This window comes from Daucus carota, chromosome 8, assembly GCF_001625215.2.
Source record: "Daucus carota subsp. sativus chromosome 8, DH1 v3.0, whole genome shotgun sequence".
NCBI lineage: Eukaryota > Viridiplantae > Streptophyta > Magnoliopsida > Apiales > Apiaceae > Daucus > Daucus carota.
The window spans coordinates 31,908,560-31,932,829 of record NC_030388.2 but is presented as its reverse complement, the minus strand read 5'-3'; the positions used below and the strand labels follow the sequence as shown (position 1 = coordinate 31,932,829).

Below are 24,270 nucleotides of genomic sequence, written 5' to 3'. Positions count from 1 at the left end.
GCTAATTATCTTTTGATAAAAAGGGTTTGAAAGAATTAAAAATAAAAAGTTAATTATTATTTTTATTTAATACAAGTGAAAATTAAAAATATAATAATAATAATATATACCGATACTATTCTAATAATAAAAACTTGAAAAAACTAATTAAAAAAAATTACTTATATTATGTAAAACATTTACTAATTTTCTTTGTTATAAATACACAATTGACGTTAAATAACTATATAAGTTATTATACTAGTTTTATTATATTATTTATTTTTTATAAATATTTTTACACTTAACAATACATAAAATTAAAAAGTTATACAAATACATATAATAGAATTATAATATAATACATATCTATCTATATACTCTTAATTCCTAAATACAAAGAAATTAGAAAAAGACCGTTACTACCCTTCCTCAATTTTACCATCTCATCCAAATATGATCCTATTTTAGTCCTTTCACGGCCTCTTGGATAATCCAAATCAAAACGGGCCATACCCGACTTGATTACAATAATATTTGTTGCTGATCCGGGTTAACCCGTTTTTATCTGGGTTTGAAAACTGACGGACTCTGCACCATCTGCACCGTCAGTATATCTCTTCCTATAATTTAGCCTCAATCATCTTTTTTCTTCGCAATTACGGATAGTAGTTCCAATTTTAGAATTTTGAATCATCTCACAGCATTTTATCTTCCATTTACAAGATCATCTTTCATCTTTCTTGCTTGTGTTTCAATCTTTGTGTATGATTATAAGTTTCTTTTATAGTACTTAACTGATTTATGTAGTTCAAAATCGCCCTCTCGGCATGTTGAAGAATTGCAGTTTATATCATGTATCCAATCAACATTATGTTTTTATTCTTAATTTAAGTGTTAATTACATACAGCACAAAGTGTTTGTTATAATATCTAAATATAAATAGTCCTTGCATATCAATCCCAGTATTGTATGAATAACTCAATAGTTTATGTAATAATACTACTGACTATTTGATTTTCATTTCTTTATTTGTGTAGTATTAGACTTTTTTTTCCAATTTTTATCATATCAAACTGTAATTGGGAGACAGAGGTATCATTTTATGGATCGATGGAACTGTTGGGTATGATTTTATGAATGTATTCATTCAGGTACTTTCAATCGTACTCCAATTCAATAAGATTCTATATGCTTGCAAGTATGGACTTGATTATATTTACACCATTATCAGTTTATTATGCTACTCATTAATATTATCTTTAGGATGTTGTATATTATCTTATTCCTTGCATTTACTTTGTAGATCAAGTTGTTGAAGATACTAGCACTTCTCGGTAGTGGTGACAAGCAGGTCAGTGGACATATGTATACGGTTGTTGGTGACATTATGAGTAAGTCTGATACAACATGCAATATACAGAACGCCATTTTATATGAGTGCATATGTTGTATTTCATCTATTTTTTCTAATATAAAAATATTGAAAGCTGCGGCCAATGTAGTTTCCAAGTTTCTAAAGGTTTTCCTGCAGTAGTTTTAATGTATTATAACACTTAAAGAAGATATATGATTTTATGAAAGTATTTTTAAATGTGTATTAAATATATGTGTATTTTTATTGATTTATATTTACAGAGTGACAGTCATAATCTGAAGTATATGGGTATTGATGCACTTGGTAGATTGATAAAGATAAGTGCAAACATTGTTGAACACCAGCTGGCTGGAGGTAAGGATGTCACCAATATTTCTTTGAGTGTTTAAAGTCCTCTTACCTTGACAAATATTGTTAACCCATAATCTGCCCTTCCTATTTTTTTTTAAACAATACAAATAAGTGCCCACTTATGTCCTTTTGACACAATCTGAATAGTCCACTTAATTATGGGTATGATCCAACTTCATTCCAGTTATATTTTGTACTGTACCGGATTTTGCACATTTTCAGACGGATTAATCCATAACATACACATTAACTAATCAAATCATCAATTATTTTGCTCACGAAGTTTGCCATCTGTCTCAGTTGAAGTATCTCGGAAAGGGGAAACATGTCCTCCTATGTAAAAGGGGAAATTTGTCCTGCTACCTTTCTTTTTATTCTTGCGATGAGATTTGGAGACATTTTACTCGGACAAATCCATCTTAGTAGTGGGACTCGGAGCATAGAATTCCAAAATAGGTAACAAAATGTTGTTTGAAAATGAATTCTCACTATTTTTAAATTTAGATAAAAAGAAATAGACTTCAACTAATATTTAAAACCCTCGATAAAATAAAATTATTAAAATTTTATTATTTTAGGCAACTACTTTGATATAAATTTTACAATTCAGCCTCTTATTTCATAAAAATGGTTATCTATTCTTTTACAAATTCTGCTTGCAAAATTTGGATCAAAATCTGTCACCTAGGCCGCAACGATGTTGTGTAGTCAGAATCATCAAAGAATACACACGAAAGTGATGGTGTTTCTCTCATTACAAGGTATTTTATATTAAAATTTAAAATTACTTCACAGCTGTGTGGTGCCTATTGTTATAAAATCTAATGCTTGATAATCTCAGGTGTCTCAACCACGTTATTAACCATTAGGAGCTTGGATTTACTATGATAGTATTTTGGATAAGCTATTCTGTTAGCCAGGTCGTGCATTATGTTAATTTTTTTTGGCTTTAATTTACTCTCTACATAGTTATGTTGGACACATCACAACACATGAATCTGGTGCTTTTAAGTTTCTGCATATATTCAACTTCCTTAATTAGGCTTCTTTCTCCTGTAAATATTAATTGTAGGGTTTTAAATCCCGTGTTTATGGCCTAGAGCTGTCCTTGGAAGGTTTTAAATCCCGTGTTTATGGCCTAGAGCTGTCCTTGGAAGAGATTTTACTTGCTTTGGCAGTGTCAGCTGAAAGGATATCAAAAACTCCCTCTGCAGTGACCACATGCCGCAAGCTGCCAGTTGCAGCTTTTTATATTCAAAGCTCTGAAGGAGAACAGAAGGTAACACTTCAGCATCAACAGAGGCTATTATGCACAACATGTCAATCAAGAATGGAACCAAACTGGAGAATAGAAGAGCATGCCTTCAGAACATCATAGATTGTCCAAAATTCCGCATGACGTACATCAGCACGTCATTTGCGTTGGATATGACCAGGTAATATGTTTATATGGGCAAATTCATTTTAGTCATTCATTTGATTTTATTTACAATTGTATAATTGATTTGCAGTGAAACTCTAATTTACAAGACAAGCTTAGTTTGGTACCACTGTTGCGGGCAACCTGCCTTTAATCATTAACAAGCAGCATCCATAGACGGTTACAAGTATTGCATGCGTCCATATAGTATTATAAAAGTTCCTTATATTCTAACTTATGGCAGTTTGTTCTTCTCATAGATTCCATCCCAAAGCCTTAAAAATCAATCTGGCAGAATTGTGATATTTTAGTTTTAACTCCTTTTTCTGACTTCATTTTGGCAATGGGGCGAAAGAGAATGTACATCCTCTATTTAGGTACGCTGCTTCTCTACACCCGATAAATGATATATATAATTGATTAATCTTTTTTCTAGGAAATCCTAAAACTAAAGAAAATTCATAGAGCTGTTGCTGAACAGAGAAGCTACATAACACCATTTTTTAGGAAGGGTATACACGTCTCAAAAATTATGACCAATTTTTCAATAGACTGGTATTATGTTTCCGAATATACCTAAGTTTTGTCATTCTTTTGATGATCAGTTGTCTACTAATTAGGTCATTAATAAATTTGCTTATTCACCCTCTCGAAGAGGTACCAATTAAAATTATTTTAAAACTAAATAAGTAAAAACTACCTTTGTATGGTAATTTTTTAATGTTTTCGTTTTATTTAATTATTGATAATTGGTATCAATAGATTCCAAATCTTGCTAGCGATAATTTTTTCGATTTACAATAGATTAGCTTTATCTAATGGCTATGGTTGGAAAGAAAAATGATAGATTTTATGCCTCATTGTGTTCAAATATTGTATTGTAAACAAGGATTTTGGTCAGTTTTTCCTTTACTGCCTATAGCTACAATAATGAAAATAATATCTCTGTCAACTAAGTTTTAATTGATTGATGATATTTTAACTTTTTCATATAAATTTCTAGCAGTTTTTTTACAAGCCAAAGAAAGCAGGTGGACTAGGTTTCGAGATTTATCAAAATTAAAACAATATTACTGCTATGCTAAAAGCTGGAGGATTGTTCAGGTTAATTCATCCTCCATCTGGATGAAGTGATTTGGGTTTCATGTGCTTTCATGTCACTTAATTATGCAAATTATTTAACAGATTTGGCTCAGTGTAATCAAATTTTATTAGATAAAATAATTTCATATTTTTAAATTATTATACTTCTACATAATATCTCTGATTTGTTCTTACATTAAATTAATTGTATTATATTACATTAATTTTGTTTTATTTTATATTTTGTTAGTGTTAGGACTATTTTTAATCATATATATTTTATTTAAAAATGAAATTTTTAGTTTATATTTATATCTTTTCATTATTTCCACACATCTTTGAAAATTACGAAACACAAGTCATATTTATCCAGTTTTAATAATAATTGTCTTCAATATAAAAACTATCAAAGGATATCGGGAAAAGGAAAACTTGATTTACTAATTATTATAAATTTAAAATTTATAAATTATATATTTACCTGTAATATTAAAAGGACATTATTTATCAACTATCATTAATTAAATATTGGAATCAAATTCTTTTTTAAAGTTTGAATATTGGTTTATAATTAATTTTTTTTAATACAATCTATTATGTGATGGAATTATTTTTTTGAAAATAATTTAAAAATATAGATTATTCTTCCACTAATTTGTAGCGGTTAACCTTATACAATGTTTTATAATATAATTATTTTATTTATCTATATTAATATCACTAAAATGTATTTAAATTGTTTTAATACGATGTAATTTATCAAAGATGTCATTTTTAAAAAATATTAAAAAAGGAAATCGAGGTCTTGCCGTGAGGCGAGACCGAGAAACTATTATAATATATTTGAACTTAATTTTATTAAAAATCGAATCAAAAACACAAACATAAAAAATAAATTAATTCAAAGATTTAACTAATAAATAAAATAAAATAAAATAAAATAACATTCCCGTGTGCGAAGCACGGGCAAAATTACTAGTATAACATAATATAGACACCTAGGTTGGAGCAGAGTTAAATTTTCTTTGAGTTAAATTTTAAAAGAAAATGACGTGAATATGATACAAATGACAGACACTCATTCAACACATGTAGCGTGCTGATCTCTCGGCTCTAAAAATATTGCTAACAGGTCTCTGCCCTTTTTTACGTATTAGATACTCCCTCCGTCCCACAATACATGTCTCTTTTGGAAAAAAAAATTGTCCCACGATACTTGTCCACTTTTAGTTTCCAATGTAAATATATTGACATTATTCCAAAATTACCCTTCTTAAAAGTTGTATAACAATGAATAAGGGTTGAATAAGAGTCTACATTCATGCATTTATTAGGGGTACAAGTGAGAAAATATTATCTAATTAATATTTCCTTAATATGCGTACTTTTTTAAAAGAGACATGTATTGTGGGGCGGAGGGCCACGTAAATTTTAAAGTTAACACGTCACCTGCGATGGAGATGCTCTAAAAACACCGACATAGCAAAGCAAGTCAGCACGTACCGCGTGAAATTAACCGAAAACAAAACACAAACAAAGCACTAGTACAACTTAGTTAACACCACTCTCCTTCCAAGCCGAAGAAAAATATTTATTTTTGGGTTTTGACGAGACAAGAAAATAGTCAAAAATCAAACAGCGTGAATCCCGAGACGCATCCAACTCGTAATCCCTGTACGAATCGAATCTTCGCGGCTTCAACTGCCCTGCCGGCGATCAAGCACTATGGCCCATTGGAGAAACACCCACAGATCACGAAACGGCGCCGCTTACAACACTTTAACTCCGTCTCGGACGATTCAACTCGGCCGAGTTACTCCGCAGGCTCCTGGTAATCGGACTGTGTTTTGTAACGATCATGATGCCAACGCTCTCGCGAGTTTCAAGGTATTCATTGGAATCTGTGTGTGTGTAATGTTTGGTGTGAGTGAGTTTTAGTTGTTTGATTAGGTGATTTTGTGGATTGAAATGTGTGTTTTGAGATTTGTTTGGTGAGTGGGTCAGTGCGTGAAGTGAATAGAAGTGAAATGAGAAGCGGAAGTGTTGTGGTAAATTTAATTGCAGTTTGTTAGGTTTCGAGTTTGGTACGTAATTGTAACTGGCGGTTATAGTAGCTTTTGTTATGCTCTGCGCGTGTGTGAGAGAGTGAGAGGGAGAGGGGGAGGGAGAGGGGGAGGGAGGGGGGAGAGAGAGAGGGGGGGGGAGGAGGGAGGGAGAGAACTCCTTATACAACAAATGCTGGAGAGGGGGGGGGGGGGGGGGGGGGGGGGGAGGGAGAGAACTCCTTTTACGACAAATGCTGGAGAGAGGGGGAGGGAGGTAAATTAGAGATTGGAAATTTGTGTGGTATATGAAAGATTACGAGAAGTGAATAAAACTGAAATGGTAGTAACAGTATTGCGGTGAATTCAGTTACAGTACATACACATACACTTTGTTAGATACTGAGAGCAGTATGTAATTGTAAGTGTTAGTAATGCTTGTTATAGCTTATATTATGCTTCACATTTTTTTGAAAACTATTTTTACAAATAGGGCCAAATAAAGATGCATGCTGTTTTTGAAAAGTTCTCTATTTCTACTAATGTTGTCTAGAATATTACATTATATTTCAAAATAATAAGAAGGCTCGACTCCTCTATTAGTTGTGTTCCAAAAAATTAATATTATTTTAAACTTAAATTTTGAGGAATGTTATATTAAATAAACATGTTAGAATTATTTTATTCCCGATACATGGACTATAAAATATATGATTCATATAGAATATTAACATGGTCTTTATTATAAATTATGTAAGTAAAATATTGTTCAATGATATTATGAAATATTGCAAATGAATATTAGACGAATGTAATTCTTTTTAATATTATATTATGAGAGGATATAATATATTATGTTATGTTATGTTTATTTACGTTTGCCAAAATTTTGGAATGTATAAATCTTATTACTCTTGAAAATATTGTAATTTTTTCTTGGCGTTTGAGGTTATTTTCTTTTTCAAATACTTTAAAACATAGAATTTATTACTACCTGACAAACTTACTAAAAAAACTTTTACTACAAAGATAGACTTGACAAAACTATAATCACACCTTATGGTTTGCAACTATTAATTTTTGGTGCGCATCACCTAGTTAATGTGAATAGTATTAGTCAAGTATGGATTGCTATCCTTATTCAATAATGTGACTTATTGAATATATGCACTGATTATCAAATAAATGTTTTCTCGACTAATAGTGCATGTACCGCCCATGCAGGGCACAAAACTGAACAATAAATCAAATATAAATTTGTTAAAAGAAATATTTATTAGTTTTCATTCTATGCAACTATATACTGCTTAAAAATTTAATAAGCTTTTAATGTAAAAGTTACACACAAATGAATCATCAATTTTGATGCTAACAAGTTTTAAATATAAAATTAAATGTTATGACTAAGTGTTTGTTTTGTATACAATAGGATGTCATTTCTTATCAAACTTCATAATGTATAAATTTGTGTTTTGTAGCCACTTAGGATGTGACTTCCAATGGGATTGTCTGAAGAGGTGATTTTACTTATTTTGCTTCCTGAAGTACTTGTAGTACTTAAATAATCTGGTTCTGTTAATTATGTTGTATCCCTTCATGTACCGACTATGCTTTTAGTTTCCAGTTCGATAGTGTCATTTTGGGAAAAGTTACCTGATTATATCCTGCACAAAATTTAAATCTCCTTCTATTCAGTTTGAGCATGAGACTATAGCTTGTAGTGCCTATTACATGTATTCTTTTGGTTGTATCATCTGCCTTCTTAGTTCGTTTGTGTTCACAATGGCAGTTCAGGAGGCTGGCTAACTGCTACTTTCTTATGATATCCTTGTTATCATTCACACCTGTCAGGTATGTATTATGGATACAGATGTAAGCCAGAAGCACAGAAGTGCGTGATTGAATTTTTAGAAGCAACCTTAACAGCATTGCTTAAGTTATGACATATGATGCCGATATATACGCACTATGTTGTCATTATGTCAAAAAATTTAGCATCTAGTGGACTGTTAAATGGTTGTCGTAAAATGTAAATATGGATTGCTTTTTCTGGTAGACTTGCCTATATAAACTGATGGACTGGTTTGCTGTTTATGCTCTTTAAAATTTCCTTAACATTTCTTTTTACATTCCAAATGTACGTGTTGAAAACATTATCAGATTTGGTTTAAAGGAAAAGAACATTCCTGATGATAACTTTCTCTGTTATCTTGAATGCTTCTCTGAGTCTTTAATATACACAGTAACCTCTTGGTCTTATTTATCTGATGGACAAAGAAGTACATAATTGAGTTGATATAGATTGAGCATGCTTCTTAGTCTTTGATGATGATTTTGATTATTCATGGCTTATTCATTTTAAAAACAATTTTTCTGAGAGTAAACCACTCATCTGTTAGCCTATGTATCACTATTTGTCTTTGATTTCATTTTCTGACTACAAGCCTCCATACATATGCAATTTTCTAGTCAATACTTCTTGCCATACTCATTCTCTTGTGTACTTGCTGCATTTTTTCTTCTAAAAATAAATATAATCAAGTGTTGGTACTTGATTTTTATCTAAAAGTTATGATTTTTTCCATTTTCTTCACATCTAGTCCTAAAGATTTTTTTTTTTAATTGCAGCCCTGTGAGTCCATATACGAATGTAGCTCCATTGGCTATTGTGCTCATAGTCTCTCTTATTAAAGAGGCTTTTGAGGACTGGGTGAGGAATACTAGTTCATACTTCACAGATTTATAGATCATTATATATATTATTTTTTTCTTACACTTTAATACTTTATTGAACACGGGAAGTCTGTAACTTTTAGTTCATCATTTCCTAGTTTGTAAAAGTTGTTTTGACCATGTTGTATCTTTGTAGGAAAGCTTGCAGCTCATTTTATTTGAGGTTGTGAATAATTTTCTTACCCCCGTCCTGGTTGTGTGTGTCCCTTGTAACAGAAACGTCTTCAAATGACAAGTCAATAAATAATTCTGCTATAGATTTGTTACAAGATCAAAAGTGGGAATCTGTGCCTTGGAAAAAACTGCAAGTCGGAGACATAGTCAGAGCAAGTACATTGCAATTTTAACATTTCTAACTTGTTAATGTACATTACGTCTTAATAATCATGTAGGTAATTTATTTAAAAAACATAGTTGTGGTTAGTTTTTGTGACAGTTGCTTGTTTTTTTGCCATTTTATTTTGTGGGTTTCTTTTCCAACAAGAATACTTTACAGTATTGCTGCAATAACTGAACGTTCCTTTTGCCCCTGGTCAAGCAGGACGGCCTTTTCCCAGCTGATTTGCTATTCCTTGCCACCTCAAACCCAGATGGCGTTTGCTAAACTGAGGTTTCTATTATATGCGTGCTCTGTGAATTAGTCTGCTTTTGAAGTCTAGATAGAACTATCCAGACTATCATTGTTATTTGAGAGTTGATATATGTCATTTCATCTGCCTTATCACCCCTAAAATTTTGTTATCTTGTTACATTTATCACTGAAGACTGCAAATTTGGACGGAGAAACAAATTTGAAGATCAGAAAAGCACTGGAAAAAACGTGGGACTTCGTGTCTCCTGAGAAGGCCTCAGAATTTAAAGGTTCTTCTCCTGATGGTCAACTATCTATTTTAGTTTGTGCAGATGCATCCACACTTCATGTTTTTTTTTTTTTTTGTTAGTAAAATGAATATAGGGGTGACGTTGCGTTCTCATCTTATTTGTTGTGTCAGTTGTAAACATTAAATTCTAGTTTTCTTATTTGAACTTATTGCAGGTGAAGTACAGTGTGAGCAACCTAACAACTCGCTATACACTTTTACCGGCAATCTGATTCTACAGAAGCAAACATTGCCTCTCAGTCGGAATCAGATTCTATTGCGGGTAAGTTATGGATACCAAATGCATACACACACACACACACACTTCTTCGCCCCAACTTCTCCTGTACATCATTTCAGCCAGAGAGTCTTAAGTGCTTGTCCTGAGTGTTACCGTCAAATTTGAAATCATGGGTGATTTTAGAGTGTATGACACAATAGCGCAAGTCCTTTTTATTTTATTTTATTTTGATTTTCATGGAGATGGTAATTGAGTTCCCTGGCAAACTGAAAGATAGGCTACCATTTGTTCATTGAGAATTAAAAGTGTGCATGTGAGCATATAATTCAACCAAAAGCATTCCTTTTTGTGTTATATATTCTTCTGCTTTTGTTATAGTACTATTGTTAAATTTTGTTCCTACGAATCTGTTACATGCTATAATGCAACTCAGAGAACGGTTGTGACAAGTATTTTATTTTTAATAGCAGGCAACTTTCTTTTGATGCAAAGATTATGTAAGTAGCATTTATTTTCTCACTGTTGCTCTGCATTGTTTCCAGGGATGCAGTCTGAGGAACACACAGTACATAGTCGGATGTGTTATTTTTACTGGGCCAGAGACTAAGGTGTGGTATTGTGTTGATCTGTCAAACTATGTTCCTCCCTCTTTCTTATGTTCTTGTGCACTTCTAATTGTTTTTTCCTAAGATGTAGCAAAGATGTGATTGGTTGTTTGTACTATGTATGTTTCAATTTTGTGTTATAAAATTCAATTGAGGGACATGGGTGTCTTGTAAGCATATTTTTTTTTTTGCCAAAGAGAATAATTATGTTCTATCTAAATGGTAGATGTTTGACATACATGTATTGCATGGATGAGGTACTCTTAAAAGTAATTTTCAGTTTGTTTTTTCTAGTGTGCCTATGGGCATACAATATGTCAATAACAACCACTTTCTAATTAGGTGGCATATTTTTATTGGCTTTAATCTCATTAATAATGTTACCCCCCCTGTATGTACAAAAATCTCCACCAATAGAAAATCTGCCACCTTACCTAAGTGAAAAGTAGTTGTTATTGTGTGCCCATGGGCACACATGCTAGAAAGACCCTTTTCAGTATATAGTTTCAAAGAGTTCATTAAACTAATATGGTCTAGCTATTTAGGATTCTATTTACATACATCTCACCTTTATGAATTCTTTTACCATCCAAAATGGACCATAATAGCAATCGATCAATAAATGTAATATTATCAATTGTTTTTTTTTTTTTTGACAAATTGCTTGTTTTTCTGTTTATAGCTTTGCTGTCTTATATTTCCTTTTTCGCTAAGCAACTCTGTGATTGTAAATTGCACACAGGTTATGATGAATTCGATGAATGTTCCTTCTAAAAGAAGTACACTAGAAAAGAAGCTCGATAAAGTTATTCTTGCTCTGTTTTGCCTTCTCTTCTGTATGTGTCTTATAGGGGCCATCGGCAGGTTCGATATTAGCTATTCTATCATCCCAGTTTAGTTATCAGTATAATTCTCTTCCATGTTTCATAGATGATACATATCTTCATATTAATTTTTTTGCTTTATGAAATGCTGCAGTGCTATATTTGTGAATTTTGATGATTACTACTTGAATCTTAACGCTAAAAACCCAAGCGAACTGGACCAATTCAACCCAAACCATAGGCTTAAGGTCTATCTTTACTACTTATGGCCTCTACAATATTGCAATTTTATTCGCTTCCAGTTTTCCCGTACCATTTAGCTCATGTATGTTATTGCTCTGCATGTTGCTGCGTTGGGTATATTTACTCTGATTACTCTCTATTCGCCGATCATCCCTATTTCCCTTTATGTTACTGTTGAGGTAAGTTGATGACTGATATAATATGTGGCTTTTACTGGGCTTCTTTGGTTCAGCCACTTAGTTACTTTTGTTTTTCAGACCATCAAATTTATTCAGTCTTCCAAATTTATCAACAATGACTTGCATATGTACCATGCTCCGACGGACACACCAGCTTTAGCACGTATGTCAAATCTTAATGAGGAACTTGGACAGGCAAGCTGTTTCATGTTAATTCAGTTGATAGGCAATTTTGCTTACTTCTTGCTTCTACCCTCCGATTGGGAGTGTGTTATCTGTTCCAAACTTATTTCATTTAATTATAAAATTATTCAATCTTGGATAATCTTAATGCCACTTGGCATCGTTTTGTAATATATTTTTTTTTGGCATAATATATATTAAGATTATTATTCTTTATCCTTTACTTATGATTAAGAAATTTGTCTAAGAAAACTTGGTAAGTAGAAATATTCATCAACAGCCATGAATGGGACCCAGTTACATTCATCTTTGGCTCTGAGAGCACAATGTGAAAAGCCCGCTTCTTGTGTCTTAATCCAAGGCCACATATGTCTGCTGACATTGTACCCTTCACGTTCAAGCTCTTCAGTAGCATCCTTAATTCCATCATCGCTATTGTTATCATATATAAACCATCTCCCAACCCCAAGCCAGGCATGGTAAATTATCCATTCCTGAATTGCAGAAGCCTGGTTCCATACCATTGTACATGGACAGAGCTCATTTTTTTTCTTCTGATTAACCATTTCTTTGGAGTTAAAAGTTTAGCAACTGAAGGCATAAGCTCGTAATCTTTACCTCTGGCATGAACATGACGGGTCACTCCAATCGTGACTCGGATCCCTTCAGCCTTCTCAGGACTCCTCCTAATGCTTTGTGGTAACAAACACCTAACAACCTCTTGAGCAGCCGTTATTGCCTTGGTTGTAAGTACAAACCTCTCATCACTTGTAATATATTATCCAAAGTCCAAGCCGCTGCTGACTTACACCAGACGTAAAGGAAAGGGTAACAAGGTCAATTCTGTTGGACAGGGGCAGTTTGAAGATAAAACAAATAAGGGAGGGCAGGAGAGTAATTTAGCAGGAAAGGCTTAAGAGGGCAAAGGAGGAGGAATCTAGGGTTATCGAATGTTTTGTGTTGTCTTTCATTTTGCACTAGGAGAGTACTGGTCTCTCGAATACCAGTTAATTATCCCTGTTTTCAGTTGTAATTCGTACCGTTGTTGGAGATTTGCCCTATTCAAGTAATATTATTGCTGTGTTCTTGTTGTTTGTCGCATTAATCTATCATAAGTGGTATCAGAGCGCTACGATTCTATGGCGCCGCCAACACCCACGGTTGCTCAACGAGTCGAGGAATTGGAGGAGTCGGTAGCTGGGTTGGAGGCGAAGCTGTCCACCATGGTTTCCAAGGCGGTGGAAGTGGCGGTGGGGTCGATGAAACATACCCTGGTGGATCTGATGTTACAAAATCAAACTGAGCTCAGCCACAAACATTCAGGAGACATGGAGGCTTTGGTGGCGCGATTGGAGGGTCGGATAAACAGAACTCGTGAACATCATGAAACCCTCATGTTCACCATCAAAAACGACCAAGATGTGTTCCAAAATGAGCTGAAATCGGCGCTGTCTTCACTATTTCCACAGGGAATGCCACAGACCGGTAAAGGGGATGCTAGTGTTAACATGGAGTCAGGCGGCAGGGGAGCACTCCAATCTCCTTTCATGGGCAGTGCAGTTGGGGGTCTGTTTGGGAGCCCACAATTGGAGAGAGGGAACATGTCCGGCGCCGGCTCTGGGGGAGGGCCAGGACATTGGCGGTATAGAAAGCTTGATATGCCACTGTTTGATGGTACTGACCCGGATGGTTGGCTGCTTAGGGTTGAACGCTATTTTGGGTTTTACAAACTTTCGGAGGAGGAGAGGTTGGAAGCAGTGGTTGTGGCGTTAGAGGGAGATGCCTTAAGGTGGTTCCAATGGGAGAATAAGCGTCATCCCATACGACGTTGGAGTGACTTGCGTGATTTCATTCTCCGTCAATTCCGTAGTTCTAACGGGGGATCTTTATATGAACAATGGTTGGCGACTATCCAGACATCCACAGTGGCTGAGTACAGGCGATGTTTTATTGAGACTGCAGCTCCTTTGGACCGGATTCCCGAAAATATTTTGTTGGGTCAGTTCCTCAACGGGTTGCGTGAGGATATCAAAGTGGAAGTGAGGTTGTTGAATCCCATCAATTTGGAGCAAGCAATGGAGCTGGCAGTAAGGGTGGAAGAACGAAATCAGGTGGTGGGGGCAAAGAAAACAGGGGTGGGGCTGTTTAAGACAGGAACTTATTCCATGTCTTTTAAGAGTGCAAATCAGACAGCTGCCCCTACCCATAGTTTCCAATCTGGAGCAGCATCGGTGCGAAGTTGGGCTACTAATGCGGGAGAATCACAGGCCTCTGTTAGTTCTCCAAAGTCCTCACTGACTACATCCAAGCCTACAGGGGAATTGAAACGCTTAACTGATAGGGAGTTACAAGAAAAGCGTGCGAAGGGGCTTTGTTTCCGGTGTGATGACAAGTGGTCAGTCGGGCATCGTTGCAAAAAGAAGGAATTGAGCCTGTTACTGATTGACGAGGAGGATGACAGTAGCACGGATTGTGGGCAGTCTGAACCACCACCGTCCCCAACTGAGGAAGCCATACAGGAGGTTAGTATTCACCCCGAAGTATCTTTAAATTCTGTGATTGGCCTCTCTAGTCCTAAAACTATGAAGATGAGGGGGTTAGTTCATGGTAAAGAGGTTGTGATTATGATCGATCCAGGAGCTAGCCATAATTTCATATCATTGGCTACGGTCACTGCTCTGAATATTCCAGTGGAGGATTCGGGGGTGTTCGGGGTATCTCTAGGGAATGGGGAAGCTATCAAAGGCAGTGGCATTTGCAAAAATGTTGTAGTCCAGTTGGATGGGGCAGAGGAGATCCGCGAAAGTTTCTTACCACTCGACCTTGGTAGTTCGGACATGATATTGGGAGTGCAGTGGTTAGAGACCCTTGGTACAGTGCTCACTAATTGGAAAACGCAGGTCATGCAGTATGAAGTAGAGGGGCGTACTGTGGTTTTGGTAGGAGATCCCTCACTGGTACACGCTCGCATCTCTTTAAAGGCGATGCTTAAGACATTAAGAAAAGAAGGGGGAGGGTTTCGTGTCGAGCTTAACAGCGTCGAGGTTGGGGAGACACAACTACAGGGGGCTGTTACACAACCGGTACCTGCATTCCTGCGTGCTGTAGTGGAAAAAAATCAGGCAGTGTTTAAAGAGGCCATTGGCCTCCCACCGCTGAGAGGGCACGAACATCAAATTCTGCTCAAAGATGGAGCCAATCCAGTTGGCGTTCGCCCGTATAGATACCCTCAACACCACAAGGATGAAATTGAACGTTTAATCAAAGAGATGCTTTCTGCCGGCATCATTAAGCCGTCCACAAGTCCGTTTTCGAGCCCGGTGTTATTGGTTAAGAAGAAGGATGGCTCGTGGAGGTTTTGCGTGGACTACCGGGCCTTAAACAAAGAGACCATACCGGACAAATATCCAATTCCGGTCATTGATGAATTGCTTGATGAACTTCATGGAGCATGGGTTTTCTCGAAGCTCGACCTTAAAGCGGGATACCATCAGATTCGGGTAAGGGCCGAGGACACCCATAAAACCGCTTTTCGTACACATGATGGCCATTATGAATTCTTGGTCATGCCTTTTGGCTTGATGAATGCTCCTTCCACTTTTCAATCGTTGATGAATGATGTTTTCCGCCCATTCCTTCGTAAATTTGTGCTTGTCTTTTTTGACGACATTTTGGTATATAGTAAAACTCAGGCCGAGCACTGTGAACACTTACAACTGGTTCTCGATGCGTTGCTGAAACAGTCCTTGGTGGTCAACAAAGGGAAGTGTGCATTTGGGAAGGCAGAAGTTGCTTATTTGGGGCATGTCGTGTCGGGTAAAGGGGTGGCAGTGGATGGAGAGAAAGTTCAGGCCATTGTGGGCTGGCCACAGCCACAAAACCTCAAAGAACTGCGAGGATTTTTAGGCCTTACGGGTTATTATCGGAAATATGTTCGGCACTACGCCCATATTGCTAGAGCTTTGACTGATCAGTTGAAAAAGGATGCTTTTGGTTGGACACCCGAGGCTACAGTGGCGTTTGAACAACTTAAGCAAGCTATGATTCAACCACCCGTGTTAGCTCTCCCAGATTTTTCAAAGCCATTTGTTCTGGAAACGGACGCTTCGGGGTTCGGAGTTGGGGCTGTCCTGATGCAAGATGACCATCCGATCGCTTTCTATAGCAAGTTGTTGGGCCCCCGAGCACAGTTGAAGGCTATTTACGAGAAGGAGTTAATGGCTATCTGTTTTGCGGTGCAAAAGTGGCGATACTATTTGTTGGGGCGCCATTTTATCATTCGGACAGATCAGCAGAGTCTTCGATTCCTGACTCAACAAAAAGAGATTGGCCCCGAGTACCAGAAGTGGGTAACGAAACTGATGGGTTTCTCGTTTGATATTCGGTTTAAGCCAGGAGCCTCGAATCGGGTAGCTGATGCGCTATCGCGAAAGGGCTGTGACAATGTGGAGCTGGCAAGTTTGGTGTCGGTAATGGGAGTTGATTGGTCAGTATTGGATAGGGAAGTGGCTGCTGATGTGTTATTACAACAGATAAAGCTGAACATTGTTTCGGGGGCAAAGGAGTATGCAGGGTTTGTGGTCACCGAGGGGCATCTATTGTACAAGAATCGGTATGTGCTACCACGAAAGTCATCTTTCATTCCCCGGCTACTGCACCAGTACCATGATTCACCCACTGGGGGTCATTCAGGTGACACAAAGACCTACTTGAAGTTGGCTTTGCACTGGTTCTGGGTGGGTATGCGAAAGGATGTGTCGCTTTATGTCCAGCAATGTGATGTCTGCCAAAGAAATAAGGTGAGCCAACAGTCTCCATCTGGGTTGTTGCAACCGCTACCCATTCCCACTTCGGTGTGGTCCGATATCTCCATGGACTTTATTGAGGGGTTACCACTATCGCATGGGGTGAATTCAATACTTGTTGTGGTGGATAGGTTTTCGAAGTATGCTCATTTTTTGCCACTCAAACACCCTTATACTGCCCTCACAGTGGCAACTGTATTCATTAAGGAAGTGGTGAAACTTCATGGTTTTCCGTCGTCGATTGTCTCGGACCGAGACCGAATTTTTCTAAGCAGTTTTTGGAGGGAACTTTTTCGTGCTCAGGGGACTCACCTGAAACGTAGTACTGCTTACCATCCCCAGACGGATGGCCAAACAGAAATTGTAAACCGTGTGCTGGAAACGTATCTGCGTTGCTTTGCTGGAGAAAAGCCAAATTCCTGGTCTAAATGGCTGTCTTGGGCCGAGTATTCTTACAACACGTCTCCACACATGTCTGCCAAGTTCACTCCTTTTAAAATTGTGTACGGACGTGATCCCCCAGTTCTACTTCGATGGGGAAAGGGCCAGTGTCCAGTTGACAGTGTAGAAGAGATGCTACAGGCTCGTGATTTTATGTTGGATGAACTACGGGTGAATTTATTAAAGGCTCAGCAGCGAATGAAATCTCAGGCGGACAAACACAGGAAGGACGAACAGTTTCTGGTCGGGGATAGTGTGTTTCTAAAACTCCAACCATATAGGCAAAGCTCCCTGGCTAGGCGGCCGTTTGAGAAACTGGCTGCTCGATTTTACGGCCCCTTTGAGGTAGTGGAGCAGATCGGTTCAGTGGCTTATAAGCTGAATTTGCCACCTACAAGTAAAATCCACCCCGTCTTTCATGTATCTCAGCTGAAAAGAGCCATGAACCCTGTTCCCAAATCTGTAGATCTCCCTTCACAGCTCAACGCTGATTTAGAAATGATGGTGGAACCTGAAGAAGTGTTGGACTGCCGTAAGTTGGTTAAGGGTCATGAGGAGCATCTTGAGGTCTTAGTGAAATGGAAAGGGCTGCCTTTGTTTGAAGCAACTTGGGAGGAAGTAGACTCTGTTCAAGCTCGTTTCCCTTCTTTCCACCTTGAGGACAAGGTGAAGCTTTGGGGGGGAGGTAATGTAATATATTATCCAAAGTCCAAGCCGCTGCTGACTTACACCAGACGTAAAGGAAAGGGTAACAAGGTCAATTCTGTTGGACAGGGGCAGTTTGAAGATAAAACAAATAAGGGAGGGCAGGAGAGTAATTTAGCAGGAAAGGCTTAAGAGGGCAAAGGAGGAGGAATCTAGGGTTATCGAATGTTTTGTGTTGTCTTTCATTTTGCACTAGGAGAGTACTGGTCTCTCGAATACCAGTTAATTATCCCTGTTTTCAGTTGTAATTCGTACCGTTGTTGGAGATTTGCCCTATTCAAGTAATATTATTGCTGTGTTCTTGTTGTTTGTCGCATTAATCTATCATATCACTCTCCCAGTTTCCAAACCCAAAATGACACCTGAATTGAGTTGGGTCTGACTCTCTATCCTGTCTCAAATTCAATCCTTTAACAAAAACCACTGCAGTCTCCCCGTCCAGCACCGCCTCTTAAACAACCTTCTCTTAAGAATTAACTTTCCAATTCCTTCCCCATAAACTATCATCTCCGTCATAATAGCTCAAACTTCTGCCCTGCCAGACCAAATCCACCACTTTCGAGTAATTCATCTGTGGAAGTGGGCACCTAACAGTAAAACGATCATCCGTATATTCATCAACTGACAAACTATTACTTGTCACTCTACCAATCTTGTTACTATCAGATTCATTGAACAAACTTGTACCATAAACTCATTCCAACCTACCATTCCTCCCGATCATCAAACCATTTCCAGCTCTGCTTGAAACCAATAGCAAAATTTGATCAGGAAAACGAACCTGATCCTCAATCCTATACGTGTCTGCAGAATTTATCGAAGAAGATGAAGATAACACTGACAAGCTAGAAGAAGCAAGAATCGAAACCGACTTAAGTGAAGAGGGTGTGTGATCACAATCTTACTGTGATACGACAAGACAAAGAGTGAAGTGAATAAAACCAACAAGATAAACGATTTAACACTTACAGAGCTAAGCTTCGTTTTACTAAACTGTGTTTTCTCCTGCGCCGTTGCTCAGAAGAATCCATTGATTTGACAGACTGATTTCTGTGTATTGATTGTTGAAGGATGGCTTAGCTTATACACATATCTACAGTAATACTAATATATGCACTGATCCACAGTTTTATATGTGTATGTATGCAGGTATATGTATATATGAAGAAAAGAGTTGTGTTCAGCACGTAGAATGGAAGCTCTGTGAAAGTCTGGAAGATGATCAAGTATGACAGGGAATCTGTTGAATATTAATATTTATATACTTATATTTTGTTTTCTATTCTTGGGCCAAATCAGAGTAAGACTAATTGGAGAATGATAGTGAAGTTTGTCCTGCCTCTTTTTTGGTAGGTCAAATATGCAGGCTTGCTAGCTTCAGTTAATTATCACCATTCAGCGAACAAGAACATGTAATAAAGAGTAGACTTACATAGTAGTTGCACAGCCCCTTCGACACATATGTCTCGAGTTCGACTCTCCGTTATCCTCGATATTCCCGTAATATATTACTAGTACTAAACTCTTTCTTGATGAACTTTGGAGCGATGACAAGTGTTACTCTGTTAGAGTAGAATATGAACAGTTTATGTTGAAGTGTTATTTCATTGTCAATACGCCTGATAATTCAAGTTATATATTTTGTTGAATAGTCTTTTGTGGTCGACAAGTCGACCAAAAATAATTGCTGCATAAACTTATTATTGACTTGATAATTAGTTTACTTGGATTGTGATGTATGAGAAGGACGTGAGGAGTGGCGTGTATAGTTGCACTCATTCTTCTTTTGAGTATTCATGGTATTGGACTACTTTCTGAGCCCATGTTCCATTTCTAATACAACTTACTCAACTTATTTCCAGGTGTTTTTTTTATTTAGGAAGACTATTGAAACTATAATATTTTACTATTTTATTAACCTGGCAGTATGTGAGTTGTATCAAATACTTTAGGCTAGTTAAAAAATCGCATGTTTTTCGTTAATCAATAACAAAAAAAGTTCTGTCATGTATTATCGGCTCGTTTCTACAGGGGATATCATTTTTGATGGGTTTTAATCATATTTGAAGGTGTTATTAACCATATATGATGGTGATTAAATCTCTTTAAAGATGATTCTTTTGAGATTCTTTTTGTGATTAAACTTATTCAATCATTTTTATCCTTTCAGATATATTATGTTCTATTTTTTTATGATATTTTCCCTTGTTTATTTTCTTGATTTCAGGTATTTCCATCCTTTCATATATAAGTTTTATTATTAAAATTTTCAGGGACGTCTTGAATGTTTTTTTGGCTAAATAACAAATTTTCTTTGATGAAAAATCTTTTTCATAGAGAATTTTATCTTGTACGATAACAAATATTCATCGATGAAAAGAGGATTCTATCTTGTACGAGATTTACATCTAAAAAAATAACAGAAAAGTTTGGATAGCAATACAAAGAAATAGTTGTATATAGATTTTATTAACCTTGTTTTCTTTTGATTTTGCTTCTACTTTTCTGTAGTGATGCTGAGTACTCCCTCCGTCCCATAATACTTTTACCGTTTGCCTTTATCACGTTTGCCAAACCACACTTTTGATCGTTAATATCTTTAATTCCGTATTATTATTAAATATAAAGACTTCACCGTATTAAAGTACTCATAAATACGAATCCAACAAGATCACTCATGACTATACTTAGTTTTATAAATTAGACGTAAATTAATAATTTGTCTAATGTCATGAACAGTCCGACATCAAACTAAAAAAACATTATGAAATGGAGGGAGTAATATTTTGTTCATTTAGGTTTAGTTTGACCCTTTTGGTTGCACTTTGTTAGTTTGTTGAGATCATGAGAAGCTGATTTTTGTGATCTTTAAGTCTGACAATAGTGCGTGTCAATGTAAAGTCAGTGAGTATATGCTTGGACTTGCATTTACCTTTATCTAGGAAACAAATAAACACCTCTAATGCAAAATTTATGGATAGATGAAAAGAATATTTTACGAATTTGAGGGCTCAAGCCAAATGAATTTGAAGCATAGAGTTAGAACTCCGGTTTGTTAGTGTCTGACTCTTGCTCTTTTTCGTCAGTTTTTTCCTTCTACAACAATTATATTAATGTAACTGTTAGAGGTTGAGTCCAGTGAAAATGGTTGATTGCTAGGGAGTACAACTATAGGAACCTCGACTCAGTTTGTTTTAAGATAAATTTTATGTGCTCGTTTAGTTCATGCATTTTGTTTGGCACTGTCCTGGTTTATGCTTCACCTCTTCCCTTGCTCCGCTTCCTTGCTACCAAGATAAGTATATCTCATAGTATCTAAGACGTACTTTTTGTCTGGTCAAGATAACATTTTTGGCACTCTGTGCCACAATAAAATTACTTGTCAACATAACAACTGCCTTGTTGAAAGCATCTCTTATTTATTTTGTAGAGTGTCGAAATGATATTGCTTGAACTTCCAGAGAAAGGTGTCTATGGTGATATATACAACTGTCCTGTTATAGAATGCAATATAAGTTTATTGATGGCATAGAAGTGAAGGATGTGATCACTTATTAGTGAAGATGAAGAGGAAGTTTGTGTGTAACTTTTTCCATTTACTCTTTTCTCATTTTTTCTGTTTTGGGAATTATTTAGCCAAAAATAAATGCCCTTCTATAGCTCCAGGAGATGTGATCTAGCTTGAAAAAAAAATATACTAGAATAGAGCTGCTTCTTATATTTGTATAATTTGCAGGAGGAGACTGAGATATGATATGTTGAAGGCTCCAAAATACTTAATGAGAGGACGATATGGAAGATTTTGGCGGACTTGCATTAGAACAATGTGATGCAAATGGTGATAATGGTATGGTTCTTCCTCTTTTGATTTTGGTATTAAATATTTCTTTGTGATTATGTCTTATGGTTAAAACCAGCAGTTGATGTCACTAGCGGAACAGACAAAGATGAAAAATTAGCAAAAATGGACCTGATGCCAAGTCAAAAGAAGAAACCCAAAGTACTCGAGGAGTTTAAGACTTTCTATATGTCATCTCACTTTTAAATAGATGGTACTGCGTGAAGCGTTACGGTTAGATTTGTGTTTGCATTGTCCGATGATCTTGTTTACTGACTAGTTCGTTTGTAATTATTGTCTTAGCAATTTAATAGAAAATAGTTACTGAATACTGTTGTGTGCAAGTTTAATCATATCTGTTATGAAAGAGCTTGAATGTTTTTTATATTTGTCCTATGTTGTTCAAGTAATAAGGGTGGTTTCTTGCTACAGTACGATCTTTCATAATGGATGATGGCATAATGAATTTTATCTATAGTCTTTTCATGAATGTTATGAAACTTAAGTGAGATATAAAGTTTGTAATTCGAGGTGGATATGGCTCAACTTTCCTGTCTAAGAATACGATAATCTTCTTAACAATATAGAAGTGAAGGATGCCATTAGTGAAGATGAAGAAGAGGAGGTTTGCATATAGTTTTTTACCCTAATCTTTTCCTTTTTTGGGATCTATTCGTCTATAAATCTTTACGCACATTATAATGCAAGTTTCTTTAATTTTCCTGTAAACGGATTTTTAATATGCAAATTATGTTGATAGGAGCTGGATGAGCCCCAAAGGAAGCTGAACCACTCAGAACCTCAGACAATTGGTACGTAATTGATCAAATAATTTCTGGAACCTGAAAATGTGAATTCCCCCACTGACCTGAAAATGTCAATAAGATTTCATTAATAGAAACACTAATAGAAAATGCATATTATAAGGTTTCATATAATATGGCTATTTACATTTTGTGCCTGCATGATTCAATACTAACTTTAATGCACCTGCCAAAATCAAAACTTAGTAAGCTCTGGATAACTTAATGATCCAGAGCTTACTAATCGTAAATGAAACTTAAACTTAATGATCCAAGTATGAGCAGAATGATTCAATACTTTAACTGTGTAATGATAACCAGGAAGCAAACAAAGGGACTTGTCTACTTGTGGCGGAGTTCGCTCCATTGGATCAGATCTAACTCGCATGATAGGCAAGTCAGATGCTTATCAGAACAGATCCGTCAGGACTGACCATACTGTTGTAAAGATGAAAGAGCATGGAACCCCCACAAGCAGAGCTCAGGTTTGTCTGGTCAACAACTGCCTTAAATTAACCAAGTAAAAGATGTTTTGCTTTCTGATTTCTATGTTCCTGTGACTCAAAAACCTGTAATCTGACTTTTTTTAATCATGCAGCCAGCAGCTTCTAGACAGAGTTTTGCACAAGTAATGGAAATTGGCAGAACCAATGGAAACCGTGACAATTGTAATGAGTCTGATGCAATCATGTGTAGCAAGTCGTCATCTCAGAGCAAGCGGTCCAGAAAAGCAAGTGCTGTAAGCTTCCAACCATGGCTGTGTTTTTATATTTAGTAAATTGTCATCAGCCATTAAAGAGATCCAACATCATAAGATTAATACTTCATGTATACACACACAAAAAGTATTATTTTCTGATTTCAAATTTGTGCCTGTATAACCCCCCCCCCCCCCCCCCCCCCCCCCCCCCCTTCTTTCTGGTAATTACATGTATCTTAGGCCTCAGGGTAAGAGCTTTCGGTGCAGAATTGGAACGTAACAATAAAATCACATATTGTTGTTTTATATTACAGTAATGACCAATCAACCTTGATTTCTGGAACAAAAATATTCGTAAACGACTCTTTTGTAGACACTTAATTTTCTATTTTTTTGGTGACAGGTTAAGGATCCTATCCTTCAGTATACTAAGCGCCAGAAGGCTCAAGTTGCCTGAAAAGAATTGGACTGTATGGCCTGATGATTTCCAGAGTTTCTTTCCACTTATTCTAATTTCACGACACAGAGAGACTCGTCTACCTCATACATCACTTGAATCAGCTTTCTTCCTTTCTTTGTTGAACCTGGTGATTCATAATTGAATATGTTATAGATATGATTATTATGCTTATTATGTTAACAGTTCAGACTTCTGATAACACTCCCCAAATTTTGTTTGGAGTCCAAGTACGGGGATAAGTGGCAACCAAAGGAGACCTGTTTTGTTCGTTTATATCCATATCTTTTATGTTACTACATCTCTATATTTGTTTCTAAGAATCATTATGAATTGTGATGCTGGTATTAGTATTGAGCTGCGTCCGATATCATAATTTTGGTTTTGGAATGTTAGCAA

At 36.3% G+C, this 24,270-nt stretch overlaps 1 protein-coding gene and 1 pseudogene across 18 annotated transcripts; one reads left to right on the top strand and one right to left on the bottom strand.

The window, feature by feature from the left end:
• The first annotated feature begins 4,961 nt into the window (after nucleotides 1–4,961).
• LOC108199499 (phospholipid-transporting ATPase 3) lies at nucleotides 4,962–23,123 on the top strand. Of its 18 annotated transcripts, none has more exons than XR_010286136.1 (12): nucleotides 5,614–6,099; nucleotides 8,044–8,105; nucleotides 8,883–8,964; nucleotides 9,752–9,848; nucleotides 10,024–10,130; nucleotides 10,631–10,696; nucleotides 11,436–11,557; nucleotides 11,672–11,765; nucleotides 19,223–19,299; nucleotides 21,810–22,145; nucleotides 22,672–22,723; nucleotides 23,036–23,123. XR_010286136.1 is itself a non-coding variant. In XM_017367325.2 (10 exons), the coding sequence occupies exons 1-9, from the start codon at nucleotides 5,938–5,940 to the stop codon at nucleotides 19,262–19,264; spliced, it is 834 nt and encodes a 277-aa protein (XP_017222814.1). In that variant the 5' UTR covers nucleotides 5,614–5,937; the 3' UTR covers nucleotides 19,265–19,299; nucleotides 21,810–22,342. The 18 variants fall into 18 exon arrangements, 7 of the variants coding, with proteins under 7 accessions (XP_063938558.1, XP_063938559.1, XP_017222814.1 ...); XR_010286141.1 differs by having other exon boundaries at nucleotides 21,810–21,920; nucleotides 23,036–23,114; XR_010286137.1 differs by lacking the exons at nucleotides 22,672–22,723; nucleotides 23,036–23,123 and adding an exon at nucleotides 21,504–21,651 and having other exon boundaries at nucleotides 21,810–21,920; nucleotides 21,994–22,342.
• LOC135148317 (glycosyltransferase family 92 protein RCOM_0530710-like) lies at nucleotides 12,353–12,900 on the bottom strand (annotated as a pseudogene).
• Nucleotides 23,124–24,270: the final 1,147 nt, after the last annotated feature.

What these genes read in the sequence shown, in the direction of transcription:
- LOC108199499 (XM_064082486.1), top strand. Translation starts at nt 5,938, where the DNA reads ATGGCCCATTGGAGAAACACCCACAGATCACGAAACGGCGCCGCTTAC. An exon ending in ACGCTCTCGCGAGTTTCAAG is followed by an intron (nt 6,100 to 8,043) that starts GTATTCATTGGA and finishes TCACAATGGCAG; the next exon opens with TTCAGGAGGCTGGCTAACTG. An exon ending in TTACTGGGCCAGAGACTAAG is followed by an intron (nt 10,697 to 11,435) that starts GTGTGGTATTGT and finishes AATTGCACACAG; the next exon opens with GTTATGATGAATTCGATGAA.